Source organism: Amblyomma americanum, chromosome 1 (assembly GCF_052857255.1).
Source record: "Amblyomma americanum isolate KBUSLIRL-KWMA chromosome 1, ASM5285725v1, whole genome shotgun sequence".
NCBI classification, from domain to species: Eukaryota; Metazoa; Arthropoda; class Arachnida; order Ixodida; family Ixodidae; genus Amblyomma; species Amblyomma americanum.
Genome location: NC_135497.1, coordinates 220,149,019 through 220,168,011, shown reverse-complemented (window position 1 = coordinate 220,168,011; position 18,993 = coordinate 220,149,019). Strand labels below are relative to the sequence as shown.

Sequence of the window (18,993 nt, the reverse complement as noted above, 5' to 3'; positions counted from 1 at the left end):
ATACAATGGGTACAAGCTTTAGGGAGAAATGCTTGGGAAATGGGTCCGTGACCCCACTTCGAGAAAAAGGAAAACCTTGTGCATGGCGCTCTTTGGCCACAGATGCCCTTGCGCCTTAAAAAAAATTAATCATCAGCATCATTATTTCCTCACCCTTGTTTGCTCAGCAACGTATCAAGGGTCTCGGCCCTGACAGTCTTGAGGTCGTAGGTAGGCAAGAGGGTTCTCGCACTGCTGCCGCCCTCATCGTTCGATTAGTTTATACGTGGCGCCTGCGGTATAACAGGACGTTCCACACTGGCCGCTATGGTCGGGGGTGGCTCCGGCGAATACTTTCAAATGTAGGCTACACGTAACACAAACACACTTCGTAGTAGAGGGGAGAGAGCCGCCGCCTTAGCTCACGTCGGTAGCGCACTGCGCGCGGCATGCAGTGGCCGTGGGTTCCGAGCACATAGAAGTGGCTTTACCAGTAGTCTTTTCTAATGTATTCGACAAAAGCTACTCTCTTTATAAACAATTACGCAGCTAATTTCCGGGCCTAATCAGCATCCCCCCCCCCCCCCAAAAAAAAAGAGGCGTTCTCTGATACTTTCTTAGTTCTTTACAGGAACTGTTCGCTTCTATTGTATTTATGCTTAAATAAGTTTTCTTGGTTTGGGATATGGCCACATGTCGCTAATTACTGGAGCGAATACTGAAATATAGCGTGACCTAATTTTAAAGGCATTAAAACTTAATTAAAACTTTAACAGAGTAGCGCAAAAAGTGCGGTGGTACAGCTATAAGTGCACGCTGTTGGGACCCATGTTTCGGTGTTACATCAGCAGTCGGATGAGCTGTAATCGTTGAAATGGGCATTTCTGAAGTAATGAGGCCTGGCCTTGCAGTTGCATGCAGTTATACATTCGCCTCTTGATTAAGCATTGAACCTTGTTGCGGTCATTAAGGGTATTAAAATATTCAGCTAGCTAGTTTTAAACGGCGCATAGTCGCAGCTTTCCTTTATTTTTCTTTGAGCACTGTTAGTCTCTGTGCCTCCCGGCATACATGGCCTGGGCATCCCTCCTGGGAGGATTAACATCGAACACTACGGCGGCACAAAGACAAATACATGCCCTCGGCTGGCAACCTTTTCAGGCTGCTGTTCGAAACAGAATGGGGGCTCCGAAGAGCGCAGCGGGATATACGTACTGTGTTAAAGTGTGTTAACTGTGTTAAAGGCAGCCATTTTGAGGGTAGCGCTCAAAGCAATTTTTGTTTAGGAAAAAAAATGAAATAGTGTTACCGTAGTTAAACCGAGTAGGATGTGCGAAAGCACTTGAGGCAACACCGCCTCAAAGGTAACTTCATGCGAGATCTTGCCGTCAGCCGCTTTTGGCAGCCATACGCGTGGGTCAAAGGTTCAGGCTTCACACATCCCTCGAGTTTTTCTGCTTTGCTAGCGAAATAGTGCTTTTGCACTAAAAAGCACAACAGATTCTGAAAAGGCACGATTTCTCTGCCCCAAAATGAAGCGTAACCGATGAGTTCTTTTAAACCCAAAATACTGTCCGCTGACTGCTGATGCAGTCTTGAGCAACCAATTTTATTTTTAATCAGTGAATAATCTGTCACAATGCAATGCAATAGACAAATGTGCTTAAAATGAATGAATGAATGATGAATGAATGAATTTGAAAAGAAACACACAGAAAGGGGGGGAGGGCATAGCCACTGGATCGGCAAAGAAAAATGAGTAATAAAAACAACGAAATAAATAAAAATAACAGAACATTATGTTGCGCTTACCAGCTAACATCATGCAGCGCACTCAGTACAAATTCAACATTTTTCTAAACAAAATTAAGCATGTAAGCAGAAGGTACGGCATGAAAGTTGGCTTTTCACGACCCGAAGCTATGGGAGACGCCACATTGGAGGGCCGAGTATTGATTTAGGCCCTATTTCGGCGCACAACATACGAGTGATTTAGTCTTAAAGTACTACCTCACTAGCAAAGCTGAAAAACAAGATGTATGTGTGAATCCTCAACCTTTGACGGAGCGCCAGTGACAAAGGCCTCGCGCAGCTGCTACGTCAACGCGCTGAACCGGCACCCCTCCCTGCGCAAGGCTGCCGACAGTGGCTGACGATAAAATCTTGCATACAGTTGCCTTTGCGGCAGTGTTGCCTCATGTGCTTTCGCACGTCCTACGTTAAAAGCTTACCAATGCAGCCACTGTGACTGGGATTCGATCTCACATACATGGGCTCAGCAGCGGAACGCAATGGCCACTGAGCCGCCGCGGTGGGTGCATGTTATAGTTCAAGGCGCGCAGTAGGCGTACAACTGCAACGACAGTTCTGTTTTTGTTTCTTTCAGTGAAGTAGTTTAAAAGAATAGTTTTTGTCTCTACTTGTGTCATGACTGGTTTTTCAACTTGCCATAGGCAAGCAATCATCTGCTTAACGTTTACTCTCCTTTTCTTTCTCGTTCTTCTGCACCGTTCGCGGGGCCTCATTCTGGCAGGAGTCCGCGAGTGACCTTGGTGATCGTTGCCGCCCTAGTCGTGGCCAGCTGCTTGGTTACTGGCATGGTGACCTACATCAACGACCTGCCTCCTGCCATGCTCATGATGACTGCACGCTGGAGGTGAGTGCGGTTGCTGCTGATGAAGGTCGTATGCAAATGTGGCGAACATAGGACAGACTAAGAGTATATGAGTACGAAGGAAGGAGGTGGTGGTCATTATGACTTAAACGAGCAATGAACACACTGGAGATGCTGGCGTGTTTATATCAAAAATCGCGTTTACTCCCTAAGCACAATGTATACCGATCCCAGAAAACGTGTCAGTTTTGCTCCTTACGGTTCACTCTGCACTACATTAGTGAGCCCGTTGTTCCATAGGCGATGTCAGCAAGGCAAGTTTTATTTTTCTTGACTGCCCACCATCTAAAGAATGTATATCACTGTATATATCACTGTATATCACTGTATATCACTGTATATCACTGTATATCACTGTATATCACTGTATATCACTGTATATAGAATGTATATCACAACGTAAAAATTTCCGCCTACGCTGGTAAAATGTGTGCAGTTCATACACGCACCTTCCTCGCCATTACGGAGGCTATGGCTGCTCCCTCTTCTCTGACAGCGTTTCAGTCATGGGGCGCAGAAAGATGAGATGTGAGCGCGAAGCTGGCACGAGCAGTTGCGTTGGGCCTACTGCGGTAATCGGCCCAATGGTTACGTTGACTGAGCGAGATGTCGGGCCTTTGGAATTTTTACGTCGGGAGGTGGTCACTGAGGCAGAAAGGGGCCGAGGATGAGGAAACTTAACTGTTTATTGTCATGATTGAAGTGAAAGTGGAAGCTCTCTATACAGAATAGAGCACGTTGCATGCCGTTTAGGGTAGTACTCCGTTTACGGTGGGAAAAATTCGACATATCAAAAGATCACGCAAGAGTGGCCGCTGGCACACGAAGCCCTGCCCCTTCACACTGACACATCAGGAAGAGGGCGTATGGCCACGTCCCCGCAAGCCACAAGACATACGACGCATCCCTGGCAAGCCGGCTCTTGTCGGGCCGCCGACGGGGAACGGCTTCTGACTTTGAGCATTAGCCCTTCATTGCGTTGAAACCCAAATTTTACTAATAGGCTCCGGGTCCTTCATGAAGCTCCAGCCGTACACGGCCGCCCTGTGCATGCGCGCTTCTCCTTCTCGAGCTCCACTGGTTGAAAACAATCTACCAACTTCTACTATGTGTGCACAGCTCGTGTTAGCAACAGGCGCAAGCGACAGATGCCGGTAGCTGTTAAGCAGGCGCTTGCCACTTCTCATGCGCGGTCGGAGTCTCGTGGAACCGGACAGGGCGTCGACCGTGTTTGTTTGCAACCAGTTTCCGCGCATTTCGCAGAGGGCGTCACCACATTTCGTGAAAACTGAAAACAGATGTCGTGCGGGTTGCCTCCATGTGTTTCATGCGGTTGCCTCATGGGGCGCTCGTGGTACGACAGTTGCTAAGCCTGCTGCTGGAAACAAGTAGTTCGTCCTATCGTGAGTTTCCACTAATGATAGGTTTGAATGATAGTTTTTTGAATCATTGTTGCGCAAATAAGATGTGATTACTTACAATATGCTCCATTTTTAGCACAACACAGTCTGTGCTACGTAATGTGCTACACAATTGCCCGTGCATGCTCTGTGTGGTTTACCGGGTGGTGCTCTTCCGATCTAAACCTCAGTTGTAAATCCGGCCTTCGTACTGTGCACCTTATTCGCCCCTTGTCCGTCTGTTCTGTCCTTCAATCATGTACAAAATGGCCCAGATCGCTACCGTTCCAAATCAAAAATAGCCTAGCAATGACGGCGCGCATATTTCTAACTTGGACATCTTGCGTTTTTTTGGCCAGGTTTACCAATGCGACAGAGTAGTTACAGCTTCGGTCCGGCAACAACATTTTATAGAAGTTTCGGAAATATGCAACATCTTTCGTTCTTTTAAGGCTTCATGACTTGCGGCCACTCATACTTCATGGTGGATAACTCTGCGGCATAGGCGTGCTCTTGTCCATGTGGCGGCATAATTAGAATGGCTTCACCACTGCAATTAACGACAATGTAGAAAGCGGACACACATCTGCTTCTCGGAATCAGTCGTGTACTGTGATCTTAGGTTGCATCTTAGCATCAATCAGGGGTAAAGAAAGAAAACTGATTTTCACTGTTTAACCTGTTCACAAACAATCGTTGTCGCCATTTTTTTTTAAATCTCCAGAAGCAGGATTTGCTCGTGGTTTCACGCTTTTAACACATCATGAGTGCTGCCAGAAAGGTACAAATCTTCATCTTGCAACAACTGTGCGCTGTTTGTTGAGAGAACCCGTTGACATTCGGACGCGTTTCCCCTCCTGCAGCAAAGCCAAGCAGCTGCTGAACATGGTGTACTACCTGCCCTTTACGCACTTCGGACCGTTTGCTGTCGGCCTCTGCTTTGGTTACGCCTTGCCCACGGCCAAAGTGCCGCGCTTCGGAAAGGTACGCTGGACTCTGTGCTCAAGTTACCCGCAGATAGAGTAGAAAAATTCTACTTCCCAACTGGGATGACTCCATTTCTTTTTATTCATATTTTTCTGCCTGCATCTGGGCGGGAATTATTAAGCGAAGGGAGGTCATTACGCTCTTTAGGCATACTTGTTTCTGCAAAAAGAACCGAGAAGTGTCTACTGTGACGATGGCTACAGCATTAAATGTTCCTTCTAGATGACACAATAACGTTATTGAATAAAAATCTGCCCGCAGCCCATCCAACAGAGGCAGTTTGCTACGAGTCTGCATTTCCTACTGTTTACGTTATTAACGTCTCATTCATGTTTAGTTTGCTTGCACGCTTCTCCGCCAACTAAGGCGCCGCTGGCTACATGAATGGAAAATTAATCGCGCTTGTTAGTTCTAGCCAAATACCATGAATATTACTCTGCGCAGCGAATATCACTAAGCATCTACAGTGGGAGAAAAGTTGGCTATAAAATGTAAGTAGAGGGAGGAAACTAAGTGGCATCAACGAAGGCGCTGAGAAACATGGCGCACGTGTACAGTCGGCCACAGAACTTTACGGGAAGCAGTGAGGTTATACAATCGCCCGAATTGTTTGGAGGTGGATGGGAACGAGCATGCCTCATCAGCTAGTAATATTACCAGGCAACAGGGTCGCCAGGCCATGCAGCAATTATTTCTTTTTCGAGAACACGCATCCCGTAAGTTTTTGAGGCCGACACTATGCTTTAGAGCTCAAGAAATAAGACAGACAGAAACGAAGTCAGAAATTTTACTCGGTCGTTCTTGGTAAAAGAATGAAGGCAGCAGGCTTAATTGCAGTGTGTTTTCTCTTTGTCCGCATTAACCTGAAATGAAGGACCCTCTGCCATTTAGAGAGATTTTCCAATATTACCTAGAATCCAACGCAACACAAATGCAAAGACCTAATGGTCCGTTTTGATTTAACCCGCATTAATTTTGTAATTTCAGAGTATACTCCGATGACACCTGCTATGGCCATTGCGGTGGGAAAGGTAGCATCAGAGTTAAACTAGCGCCAACTTGATTCTGCAATGTCGAGTCAGCCCGTAGCCTCGCTTCCTCATGCCTCTTGCCGGCTATGGCTTGCAAAAGTGAAGGCTTGGGCTAGTTGGCGGTCTATGATCACCAGAAAAAGAACGTGGCTGTGAACAAGGGCAAGAGAAAAAATGGCACATAACACCGACGGCACACATCAGCGCGGTGTTGTGCCGTCTTTTTCTTCCGTTTGCTCCGAGTTACGTTGTTTTGCTGTTGGTCGCGCAGAATGAACCGTTTATTATAACGACGAATAAACAGGCAGAGAGACAAATTTAATTCTAATGCCTAGATACAAGCTAACTTGCACCATGGTGCATGTTTCGTTCCTCGAATGACCACACAGTGTGCAAATAAGCGGAGCTGTTCACAGAGCAGCCAGTTACTTCTCGTGCAGGTAACCCTAACGGTCGGCTGGCTGGTAGCAGCAGTGCTGTGTGGTTCAGCGGTTTTCGTCGCGTACCCGTTCCGCCGAAGCGACCCTTCCTTCCACCCACTGCTGTCGGCCGTCTACGCCGGCTGTCACCGGACCATTTGGACCGTAGGCGTCGCTTGGGTCACACTGCTGTGCGCTACCCGGCAAGGAGGTGGGACAGGTTTCTTTTTTGTCGCTGCTGCTTCCGCACAAAATATTGGGATCTCTTTTTCAGGCTTTCCGCGCTGTCCAATTTGCGCGCGTTCAAATTTTTTTCTTGGAAAATTTTGGAAAACAATCGTTCGTAGCCAGAGAATTGACTTTTTTTCTTTCCCGTGTATTCTCTTTCTGTACAGTGAATGTACATCATAAAAAATTCAAAAGCAACAGAAGCTCCTCGTTGCTCATTCCACTTTTTTTCCCGAAGTTTTTTACGCCCCTTGAAAATGCAATTGTGCGTTTGTATGCTTCTCCGCACATCAACTGTATCTGCAAAAAAGCAAGCTTTACAGTTTTTCTTTTCTTACACTAAGAGAAAGGTTGATTAAAAGGAGGTATCTGCTGTTGTCGAGACCCGCGCACCTACGAGGGAGGAAATAAAAATAAGGAGAGGAAATGAGAGGGAGAGAGAGAGGGGCAGAAAGAGAAAAAAACAGGAACAAGAAAAAATTGCGGGCAATCTCGCCGCTGAGAGCAGGTGCCCGCATGAATGGCAGGCTTTGCAGGAGCAGCATAGCATATCCTGGGGATAGGTCGTATGTGCCGCTGTACTCGCGGACAGCTTTTTGTGGCTATGCAGTGAAAGCTACGATGGCGAGGCGCAAGGCTTTCACTAGCGCCTTCTTATCACTCTCTCACGAGGTAGAGAGATAGGCATTTAAGTTGGCGGCGTGCGCCCGTAGCTTCTGCAGCATAGACACAAAAAGTCCGCGAGTATAGCCGCACTCTTAGAATCGATCTCCAGTTGTTGTTGTTGGCCTCTGGTGGAGTGGCACATACCACTGTGGAGGATTGGCCAGGGTGCGCTATATGTATGTTCAGTGCGGCGTACGCCTGCTCTTCTTCTTGGTCATTAGCTGAGCGTTCGGCCGCTTTCTGGCATTCGCGTGCGATAGTATAGCGCAGATATTAGCGATAAAACGAGTGCTTCAGCGCTCCAGCTTCAAACCTACGTTGCGTTCCAAAATTTGAAGACGGTTGCTAGTTTTCGAATCCTCAGGTCCCACCAACCGGTGCAGCACTACTGCTGTCGAGCCCGTAGGCGCGCGGGATAATGCTGCCAGGCATGAAGGGTGACCGATGACAGCGATGATAATGGTGTGTGCCCTCCCCTTTGTGCCACTATGATGCACGTCGTCATCTCTGCTTTCACGCAGTCAGTGCTAGCCCGTCACGTCTTGTTACCGTGGCGACCTACACTATTCCGAGTGGCGCGGTCAATGTAGAAGCATTCAGTCACGCCATCCAATCTCTAGGAAGTGTGGTCCACGTGTGAAAATTCCTCTTAGAAACAATGCTTTCACCACTATGGCGGGCATGACCGAAGAGTCTGAGCCTTCGGTACGACAAGCCACTGGGTTCGGCCCGGCGGGGTTCAAATTAGAACCCCTTCCTCTGCCTCCACGAGTCGGAACGCAGCCCGGCCGACCCGTGTCCACACCATCAGCTCGGGGCACTCAGGAATTTTTTGGTACGTTAGCACTAGAGCTTTTTCGTAGGCGCTTAAAGGGCAACCGGACCACTTTTTGAGAATACCGCGCAATTCAAGGGTTCAAATCTATATATAGGCTCTAGGTAAAGCATGCCAAGTGTTTTTGCGCTAGCTTTTAAAATAGTGACGTAGTCGACAATTAAATTGTTGGCTTCTCCTCACAGCAACGAATGAGTGCGAAGAAGCTGGGTTTGACGCCACGGAAGGTGAGATTTTCAATTTCCGTGGCCGTCAACCACACCCTGCCGTGCCATGTTGGATACTGCCACTGAACGCTCGACGGCCTTTGCCTTCGGTGGCGTTTTTTTTTCCTTGAAAGGAAGTGTCCATGCGTTGTAAATGTACCAGTACCTTCGATGACGTCATGATGCGCCCTCCATTTGCCACTGTGCGCTGCGGAGAAGCTTGAAGGCCGTTGCTATTTTAATTAGCGATTACGTCACCATTTCAAATGCTTCGACTTTCACACATTCGACCCCTCTAATATCGCCGATTTCTAAAACATATGCAGTTGCCCTTTAACTACTGTCTGGGAAGTCCCTCGGTGTGCCCACCGGATTGTGAGCAACCTGCCCTAGGTGGCCCGCCTGCCCCCTAGGTGGTCCCTTAGGTGGCATGTGGGCCACCTAGGTCACGTGACCTTGTGGCGGCATCACAATCTGCCCACTGTACTGTGGCCAAACTCTCCACCGTGGCAGGTGGAAGTTGAATTAAAGACCGGTCGCAAGAGGTTTGCACGGGAAGAGCGACTTGGTCTCACAAGCACCGCCAGTGGCAGCACCTTCCATCGCAGCGCAGTGGAGCATCGCTTAACCGCTGCACCACTGCGCCAGGGGTGGTATGAGGACTGCCAGCGACCTATGGATGCAAAGAATGGCCAATTCTGCATATACAGGCATTAATCCATAAGGGCTATCACGTTTCCTCAAGCTTTAGTGCAATAGCACGAAGGCTCCTACTCCACTATTTCGCCGATCTTTGCCTGAAGGGCGGTTCGCGTGCAAGCGGACTGGCGAACAGAGCGAACAGCGGCGCGGCGCTGCGAAGCGGTTCGCGAGCTTTCGTTTCACATGCATCGCCGCTCCGCGTTTCCCAACGCTGCGAAAACCAATGTTGCTGGCAAAAGATATGCGCCTGCAACCGGTTTTGGTGACCTGCAAACACACAAAAAAAGCGTAATATAAAAGCATTATTTTGTCATTCCTTTTCACAGTTTATTTAAATAAATATAATTATTGCATTTTAAGCATTAAACAGCACTTTATACAATTTATTTCCTAAACAAAAGTTCGTACGTGCGGCGTACAAACTCGCGTGGCAACGCCGGGCCGTCATTGGTTGAGATACGGTGCTGCCGCGTCGCCGCCGCGAAAATTTCCAACTTGCCCGAACCTCGCCGCTCCAGCCGCTGGGGGTTCCTCCGCCGCTTGAGAGAGGGTGTATGCGCCGCGGCGGCGGAGTTCGCGAGCGGTTCGCTTGCATGTGAAACGGGCTTGACGCTTGCTTAGCCTTCAAAACCGAGCCTCGTCCCGAAGCCGAGACGGAAGTGAAAACGGAAGTGCTAGCGCGCATAATTCTCATTTGGCCTAATGGCTCTAAATCGTCCGTCACATTTCCTCACATATGACTGTCCTCTGTTTCGGCGCCAACTTTGCAGTGACTTCGGGACGATGTTCGACTAAGTTTGTCGAGTGGGAGCTAAAATGATCTCATGCTTAGAAATTCTCTTATATCACTAAATAAAAACAGCAAACTGAGGAGGGTCAACAAGGCCACCATAAGTGTAGGGCAATAACATCGACATATGGGCCATGCTCGCGCAGAAGTGCGTTTGTCATGCTGACATGTAGCGCTGTAGGACCGAAAAAAAAGGGTAAAAGATAGTACAAGTTAAAAACAGACTTCGACGTAATACTCGCCTATGGCGACACTGAGCCACAAATGGTGACCACCTTACGAGAATACAGAGCATCGCAGCTGCATGATTACTAGTGGTCGTTCAGAATAAAGTTATGAGTATCTAAGTGCTGCGTTGATGTGGGGTAGATAAGCGTGGCCGATTCTACTTCTTTATTTGGTTTAAATTGACTTGTCGCGATAATCGAATCTAAAATTGTGCTACCGAGCACGACGTCGTGACCACGATGAGAGCATTTCGTTGGCAGTGAAATAAAAAAAAATGAAATTTGTGGTGCGGTGGTGGTGTTCAAAGGGCGGGTGGAGTGCTGGCAGTAATTTTCTAAATGGTCGGTTGTCCTCTCTTCGGAGGGGCTCATGCCTCTCCAAACGTTGTTATTGGGCGGTGATAAAGGAAGAGACGATCGATGAATGCAGAAGATGATGACTAGAAAATATATTTACATAATTTACGAGCATAAAAACAGCAATTTACAGAAACGAATTCGCACAGACGAATTCAATAACTGCAACTTAACAGAACTGATCTTTCTCAGATAAACAGCACTTGAACACCTTACTTATCGATCGAACGTCTCGGCTAAAGTCTAGGTATTCTTGAAGTACATGCTACGCAAGGAGCCTCTAACTAGACTGAAATAATGTCTAATGCTTTTTCTTGCATTTTTTATTTTTCACAAATAAAGAACTTAGGGCGGTCATGTTTCAAGGCCTGCCCTAAACTTCGATAACCAATGAAGTTTTAATACAAGGTAGCCACAGCCCCCGAGGGTTGGGCACAACCTCGAGCCCAGGGTTTGGCTAAAAATTTGTACTCCGATATTGTACTCCAATATGACAAAGAAATATTTTCCCTTTGAAAAGTTTGAGCCAGCAACCATTTTACGGGATGGAAACCGAATCCAGTTGGTGCTAATTATAAATCAGGAAGCTGCTTGAACAGTTCTTGGTACAATGGAACCGCTGCGCGCATTATCTCAGAGATGAGTTATCTGAGAGCTCAGTTAGCTCTTTGCTCCAGTTAACTGCCTCTGCGGCTATCTGGCATTAGTTCAGGAGTCGATTGTTGAGCGCAGATGCTAGACTTATTGCAACTGTTCGTGTGATCAAAGCTTCCAATGGTAAAGAAAGATTACTGTTTGTATGTTGGCGTATCAGTAACAAGGACGGACACGGCTGATGGACAGGACAAGGGCTAGTCTAGTTTTTTTTTTTGCGTGTTCTTTCTATTCCTCTTATGTTCTTTGTGTGCTAGGTCAAAATGCCAAGAAACATAAAATGGCTTTCCTGAAAATAAGTTTTGATAAAATCTTTTTATCAAAACTAATTTGGGTGACCCTATCTGGCTCTTGTTTTTACCCCAGCAAAGAGAGGAAATATGAAGAGATTGCACATGCAGAAGTCCAGATATAGCGATTTGATGAAATTTTTTGAAAGAAACTTGCTTTGAAAATGAAGGCTTTTGCTTGCAGGAAAGGCTGTACACGACTCCGTGTTCTGCGCATACCAAACAAGAAGCTGAATAATGAATAATAGTTGACACTCGACCGTACGATGAAGTTTCTTTCTGTAGATTGAGTGGGCGAAAGAGCTGACTTCTTGCAGTAAAGCCGCCTACTAATGCGCGAGTTGTGAAGCTGGGCAGGTGTGAATGAAGTGAACGTGATAAAAAGCAGAGGAACGAGCTGAGAAAAGGGGGTTATACGGAAAACAATTCGTCCATTTATACTATATACTGCCCTTCGCTGATCCAATGTCTCCTTCCTCGTCTGACTCTTCTTCCTTAAGTCCAACAGTTGATGTATCAGCGTAAAAAATAAGGTGGATTTTTTAATATCACACACGACTAGTTTCACGGCTATTACGAGAGCTCCAACGTAGCAAGTCTCCGCGGTAGGCCTAATAAAGCGTGTCGATAATGTTTGGTTTCGTTTATGGGGGTTTAACGTTCCAAAAGCGACTCAGGCTATGAAAAACGCCGTAGCAAAGGGCTCCGGAAATTTCGTTCACCTGGGATTCTTTAACGTGCACTGACATCGCACAGTACACGGGCCTCTAGAATTTCGCCTTCATCGAAACTCGACCGCCGCGGCTGCGATCGAACCCGCGTCTTTCGGGCCAGTAGCCGAGCGCCTAACCACTCGGCCACCGCGGCGGCTACGCGTAGATAATGTATGCGACATGAAAAAAAAAGTGGCAGCAGGTGAATAAAACTTATTCGGGAAATTCCAAAGTGCCTAAAATTTAATAGGAATGTGCGCTGTCGAAAGGCACTTCTTTTTTACTGCTGCTTTAGGCGTCTTGCGTCCTGCTGCAAGTCGCCCCTAAGTGGTATTGGAAAGAACTTGGACGCAAGAAGGTCACGTTCCGAGCGCGTCTTGTTGAAGAACCTCCCATTTTGGCCAGCCATGCCTTATAGAAATGTCAGGCGTAAGAGCATAGCAGTTGCACCCGTCCTCTGCACAGCGATTGCAAAGGCGCTCAATGGCCCTCTGCCAGCTTGAATGAAAAGGGCATATCGATAGCCTTAGTCGCTGGAAAGAAACGTGCGGTTGTCACGCTCTAGGCAACGAAGTTCGCGCAGGTGTGTTCCTTGTGGAACAAAAAAAAAAGCAGCCCCTAAAGGGTAGCTAGATCGACATGCCTTGATAAGCTCGTCAGCTTTGACTCTACCCACTTACAGACGCCGCCAGCGGTCAGTGCCAGCGATTGGTGGCTGTAGGTGGCACGCCGCCCTCTGCGCTTACCTTTCATTATTTTCAAGCAACACTGTCCGAGAGTCGTGGACGTTGCGTAACAACGAATATGTGTTCCCGCAGGGCTGGTTGGCGAACTGCTGTCGTCTTCGATCATGACTCCTCTGAGCCGACTGAGCTACCTTGTGTTCCTGCTGCATCCCGTGCCCATCTACGTTCACGTGGCCTCCGTGCGTGAGTCCTTCCAGCTGGACCACTACTACATGGTGAGCTCCGAGTGCGTCACGTAGCACCTGCATATGTGTGCCATCAGCCCATGTACTGAACGGTGTGTTTCGCGCAGTGCACTCTGTACTTCGGCATCCTCGTGACATCTATCCTGATGGCGTACGTGGCTTACGTGACGGTCGAGGCCCCCTTCGGCGCGCTCGAGAAACTTCTGCAGTCGCCTTCCGAATCGGCCGCCGGCCGCATTGCGACGCCGCTGCCCACACACTGTCCGGAGCCGCAGCAGCCGCAGCAGCAGCACAGGGCAGATGGCTGGAGGTCACCGCAGCGCACCGCTGCAGCCGCCACATCTGCAGCAGTGAATGGCGGAAGCTCGACAGGGATAATCGCCAACGCCAAGTTGTCGGAGTCGAGCCACCTTTGAGGGGGTTGTTTTTAGGCTCAACGCTATGCGAAGTTCCTGCCTTTACGTCTACGGGGTTATTGTGTAGGCGTTTGCTGGAGCAAGGATTAAGGTTGGCTACAGCTTTCCGAATGCAACAGTTCTGTTTAAAGGATGTGCTAAAGGAAGTTTTACGGCCCCCTTCAGAGGTGGCGCGTATATGAGGCGCGAGCTTCTGCGTGCATGTACTGTACATTTAGAGGGAGTAACCCATGGTGCCAAAGTCCGGAATGCTGGCCGGAATGCAGAATGAGCGAGCCATTTGTGCCCACAGCCATCGCATCTTTTCCGGCGCATGAGACTCTCCACCGTTCATCTGGATTCATTATTCTTGTTTGAAATCGGTCGCAAAAATCGGGTTGTATTACCACAGTCAGTCACAACGGGTAGAGTAAAACAAGAATAATTCTTTTGGCATGACAAGAATGAAGTGATTATTCATGCTTTGCACGCCAGTATTCTGCCCACACAGGCATAACCTGCAATGCACATAACATGAATGGCCTTACAAGTATGCGGATACTAGTTTTGTGTATATTAGCACTGCCTGATCAGCGTTCTTTTTCAGCTAGGAGGGTACGCAGCGCAAGGAAGATTCTGTTGCGCTTACACTAAAAACCACCCCGCAGTTATCTGCGTGACATGTACGCTCACTTGCATAGCCGATTGGTCGCCTCTACATTGGAAAATGTGTCGTAATGGATTAAGATTCTTTGCAGTCGGCTGGTGAGGTCAAAACATGCGCTCTCCCACGCCAGCACATTTACCTTTAGCTCGCACGTGGCTGTACGCAGTACCCGCTCGCTATCTTGCTGCCGTTAACCCGCACGCGAGCGCCTATGCATCGTTCTAAATTTAGGACCAAGCACTACTCGTGGTGTGCTTGCGTCGTAGTATTGCAGCCACAGCCTCCTCTCGTTCGAAGTCAGGTGTGACACCTTGTCGAGATGTGTAGCGACGTAGTATATTTGAGCAGAACGACGTGTACTGTGCTCTTGGTTGAAATGTTTGCCATATTAGAAAGCTCTGGGGTGGAACCCTCCAATGGCGAGCGTGAAATGCTCCGGCTTGCTCGGCTGGCAAAAAGTACTATCACTTTCTACCTCTTACTGCGTAAGGGCCGCATGTATCCTACCTTCCACGATTCATCGCCCAGTCTTCGTTAAATGAGCACGAGCTGAGCTTGCATAATGTGATCGAAAATCATGAAGCAAGCGCTAGCGGCGGATCGTGGCCTTGAATGTCCTTACATGCATTTTCAACCTAAAGATTCTTTAAAGATCGCCAAAATCTGCAGACAACGTATCAGCCACAGCCCCGCGTGCACGATGCCCAGAACCAAAATGTTTGTGCTGTTTGCGGGAACCTCCGCTGCTGCCAAAAGCAGAAATTGTACGACATGATGTGATTCGCTGCTCACCTGACCTTTTGTCCATACGGGCAAGGAAAATGTCATCTAAAAAAAGTAAGGAGCACGAACAAGAAAAACTCACCCTCATCACTTATCACTGGTCATACACAGTCCACTGTAATCACTGCAAAATTTGAATTATTGTCACACGCGGCTAGGCAGGATACTTCGATTGAATCAAATGGTCGATAAGGTTGCGTTCCGTGGCTAGTTTTAAATGGAACGTATTTAATTTTTCCAAGGGCATCAATGTATTATACGTTATTTTTTGACGGAGTCCGTTTTCTTTTTCAAAGAACAGAACTACTGCGCTAAAGAAGGAATCAACAGGGTATACATAACATGCCATTTTGACGGGAAGAAAAATTCATGCGCGTCGCGTAATATAAGTATATTACGTGATATCATTGTTCTGGCGTTCCCTACGGAAAATAAAATAGTGTACATACTCTCCATACTTCTGCCTGAAAATCACTGAGCAAAAAGTTTCCAGCTTAGCCAGACAATTTATAAGCCGAGTGAAACTGCTCTATTATCTTTTTCCTTCTCTTCTCGTAACATATCCTCAAGAGGAAGATGTTATTCCGTATTTTTATCTCGATATCAATGGAAGCCTAATCGGCAGGAAAACCTGTGCTCTGTCACTTTGTTCCAGTTGGTTGAGAGGGGCGTTACGTCAAGCGCCACGTTATCAGCGGATGTGTGTGGCGGGCGAGGCTGCAGTCCACAGCTGCGCTCGGCAATGTGTGGACGTGCCGAGCTCTCCGCTCGCATGGAACCAGAAACAGGCCGTTGCGCGCTGTGAAAATTCCCGCTAGTGGAGAGGGCGCCTTATGCGGGCATTGCCTTTATGTAACATGTGGCACATTGGAAGCACAGTAACAGTCGCACGGAGGCGCTGTGCTGTCGCATTGTCCCACGTCATTATCATTGCTTACCCCTAATATTATTTTAAGAGTGGCAACCATGTCACCAGTACGGAGTGCGATCTGGCCGTAGTTTCCATATCGCTCCATAAATCTGCTGCATGAATGCACACAGTATCTTACTTGCAACTGAAGGAAAATCATCCGTGTAACATGTTACGCGCACAGAACAGCTCTGATTTATTAGTGACAGTTTTTTATTTGGATGGAGGGAGTCGGGGCAGAACGAGGATGGACGAATTTTAATGTGTGCGGCTGGCCCTAATATAGTGCATAGTTACTTTATCTTTTGCGAGTTATGTAAAAAATGTCTTTAACGAAAAGGAGAAGAGCTTAGCCTATAAGCGTTGAAACGAGGACACTAACTTCAGAAGGCCCGCTTAAGGAAGTGACGAACGTTTCGAAAAAGCATAATAGCGAAGGGAAAGAAGGTGACAGCTAAAAGTCTTCACAGAAAACGCAGAAAGTGAAACCAGCGGCACAGAATTTGCTTTCGGTAAAGCAGCAGCGATCACCTTTGGCCCTATCCAAGTAGGCTTTGTTCCACGGGACGAGATCTCGAGAGCGCTGTGACTTACGCCATCATCTGGAGAGAGGGTCTATCGGGAGAGTTTCGTTTCGGTTTTATAGGGTTTAGTGTCCCTACGCGACTCGGGCTATGAGTAACGCCGTAGTGGAAGGCTTCGGATAATTCCTGCGCACAAACGGTTCAGCTCCTGCTATATGCGGTCTTCCCAAGGTCCATAATGCCTGGGTCCCCGTATGCCCGATTGTGGACTTTACCAGGTCGCCACTGCGTCGACTTTCGTGGTACATGCATAACTTGCTGATCACTTTAGCCGGAGCTACCAAGACTTACGTAAGGAACTCTTCAACCTCTCTTGAAAAGATGCATGACCTGGAGTTAGACGCAGAGGACATAATGGTCTCCTTAGCCGTCACGGCGTTATTCACGAGTATTCCACTTGATCTAGCCGTCACCACGTGCGAGGAAGAATTGGAAATAGAAGTCGACCAAGCCCTACTCCCTTTGACGTTCTAGAGCTGATCACACTACTACAGTTTTGCCTGAGCAACACGTCCTTGTTGTGTGATTCAAAGTTCTGCAAACAGTCGCAAAGCACAGCGATGTGCGCTTCCGTACCACTTGCCACTTAAAACCTCGTCATGGAAGCACTATAGAAAAAAGTACTGCGAGCATTCACTCCGGCGCCTAAGGCCTTCCGCCGGTATGCCGAAGACTGCTTTTCCATTTTACGAAAAGACGCGTGTCGGTTCCTACATGTACTGAACAGTTTTGGCCCAAGCTTGAAGACTGCGGTCGAATTTGAGGAAGAAAACCGCCTTTTCCTGTTTGGATGTTCTGATCAGGCGAAAAGGCAACCACCTTTTTTTCTCGTGTATAGAAAACCAACGCATACAGCCCGGTCCTCTGTCGTCGCCTCGATCATTAAATGTGCGACAAGGAGCAAGAAGACCTACAAAATGAGTTAACAAGAGTGCGCCTGGAACTCTTTCAGCCAACGGTTATCCGAGCCACTTCTTAACGAAGATACAAGAGCAAGTTAGGCATCCGGCGACCATTGATCGTTGGAATATTCGCGCGCGAGCAGGCATCCCGTACGTGCGGGGCATCAGCGAAGCGCTTTCTTGAGCGTTTTTTAGATACGCCTTGTGCGTGGCCCACGTGCCGCCGAACAAGCTGCGGAACCAGCTAATGAACGTCCAATACCGATTACCAGAAGAACAGTTTTCATGAGTTATCTACAAGGTACCTTGCCTGAACTGCAATCATGCCTGCATCCGCGAGCCAGGAAAATTCTACGCATAAAGGATCATCAACGGGATGTAGAAAATGACAAGCATGCCAGTAACACTCTCGCGGGGCACGCACACGACACTGGCCACCGGATTGACTGGTGCAAGGCCTGTATCGTATCAAAACAAAGGAACCTGACGACGCACCTTCTGCTCGAATCCCTATTCACTGGCAACCACGCAAGCATCTTTAAACAAGACCGAAGGCCTCATGCCAAGCACCAATGCCCGATCATTACGTCATATTTTTCGCATCCGCCACCACTCCTGTCCTGCTCATTGTGAACAACAAACCCGTACGGGCTTTGAAACGTCCTTTATCTTCGACTAGGGTCCGTGCCTGCTTCATTTCATCGGATAACTATGCCTCACCAGACGGATTTCCGTCAAATTATTGACCATAATTTCAACGACCTGGGATTTTTTAACGTGCACTGGCATCACACAATGCACCACTTCGCCTCAATCGAAATGCGACAGCCACGGCCGGAATCGAACTCTCGTCTTCCCGGTCAGTAGCCGAGCACCATAATCACTGAGTCACCGCGGCGGCTGTGGAGAGTTTGTGTAGGGGTGGAGGACAGTGGTAGGAAGCAACCGTCAGTGGCGCGAGCGATTGTCCTGATGCGTAAGTATCGCAGAGCAAACGCGACCTTTAACGCCACAACTTTAATTGAAAAACGATCGAACTGAACACGACGCAGAATTCTATTGCATATGTGGTTGTTTTGACTAAAGCACAATGGCTATGTGTAAAACTTGGCCCTCATTCGGTTTCTTTGGGCAGCAAAACTTATAGGGTCGCTCAGCGCTTAGGTGACAACTGAAAGTTCCGCCTCTCATCGAAGAAGTGCTCAGGAGTTCAACTGGTGCTACACATTGTGTACGAAACGTCGTTCGCATCATTCTATAGTGCACACACACATTTATGCTCATCTCAGCTTTCAGGAGTGACCTTCTACAAATCCAGCACATGTCGAAAGCAACAAATTAGCGCAAGAACCAGACGAGCGCTTGATGCTGCGATACACTTACCACTCAACAAAATTTGGGGGACGCTTAAGCTTCGTCTTTCAGAGTATGACGCGACAACGTTATTGGATTCCGGCAGCGACTCCTCTGTTCCATGCAGAGACAATGTTTCCATATGAGAAAGACAACACGACATACACTGAACAGCAAGCATTATCCAAACTCTACGAACGCGTCTGTGTGGCCTATTGGTAGCGTGTCTAACTCGCAACCTCAGGATCAGGGGGTTCCATTCCCGACTAATTATTCAAATGTTCACCAAATTCTCTCTCTCTCTCTCTCT

General features: G+C 47.9%; 1 protein-coding gene across 1 annotated transcript in view; it reads left to right on the top strand.

Annotated features, from left to right (window-relative positions):
• Positions 1-15,390, top strand: part of LOC144114645 (nose resistant to fluoxetine protein 6-like) — a 73,882-nt gene extending 58,492 nt beyond the window's left edge. Inside the window, exons 11-15 of the mRNA XM_077648513.1 lie at positions 2,513-2,635; positions 4,917-5,037; positions 6,512-6,701; positions 12,977-13,119; positions 13,197-15,390. Of these exons, the coding sequence (XP_077504639.1) occupies positions 2,513-2,635; positions 4,917-5,037; positions 6,512-6,701; positions 12,977-13,119; positions 13,197-13,505 (886 nt within the window). The 3' untranslated portion in view covers positions 13,506-15,390. The remainder of the gene's footprint in view (positions 1-2,512; positions 2,636-4,916; positions 5,038-6,511; positions 6,702-12,976; positions 13,120-13,196) is intronic.
• The last annotated feature ends 3,603 nt before the right edge of the window (positions 15,391-18,993 follow it).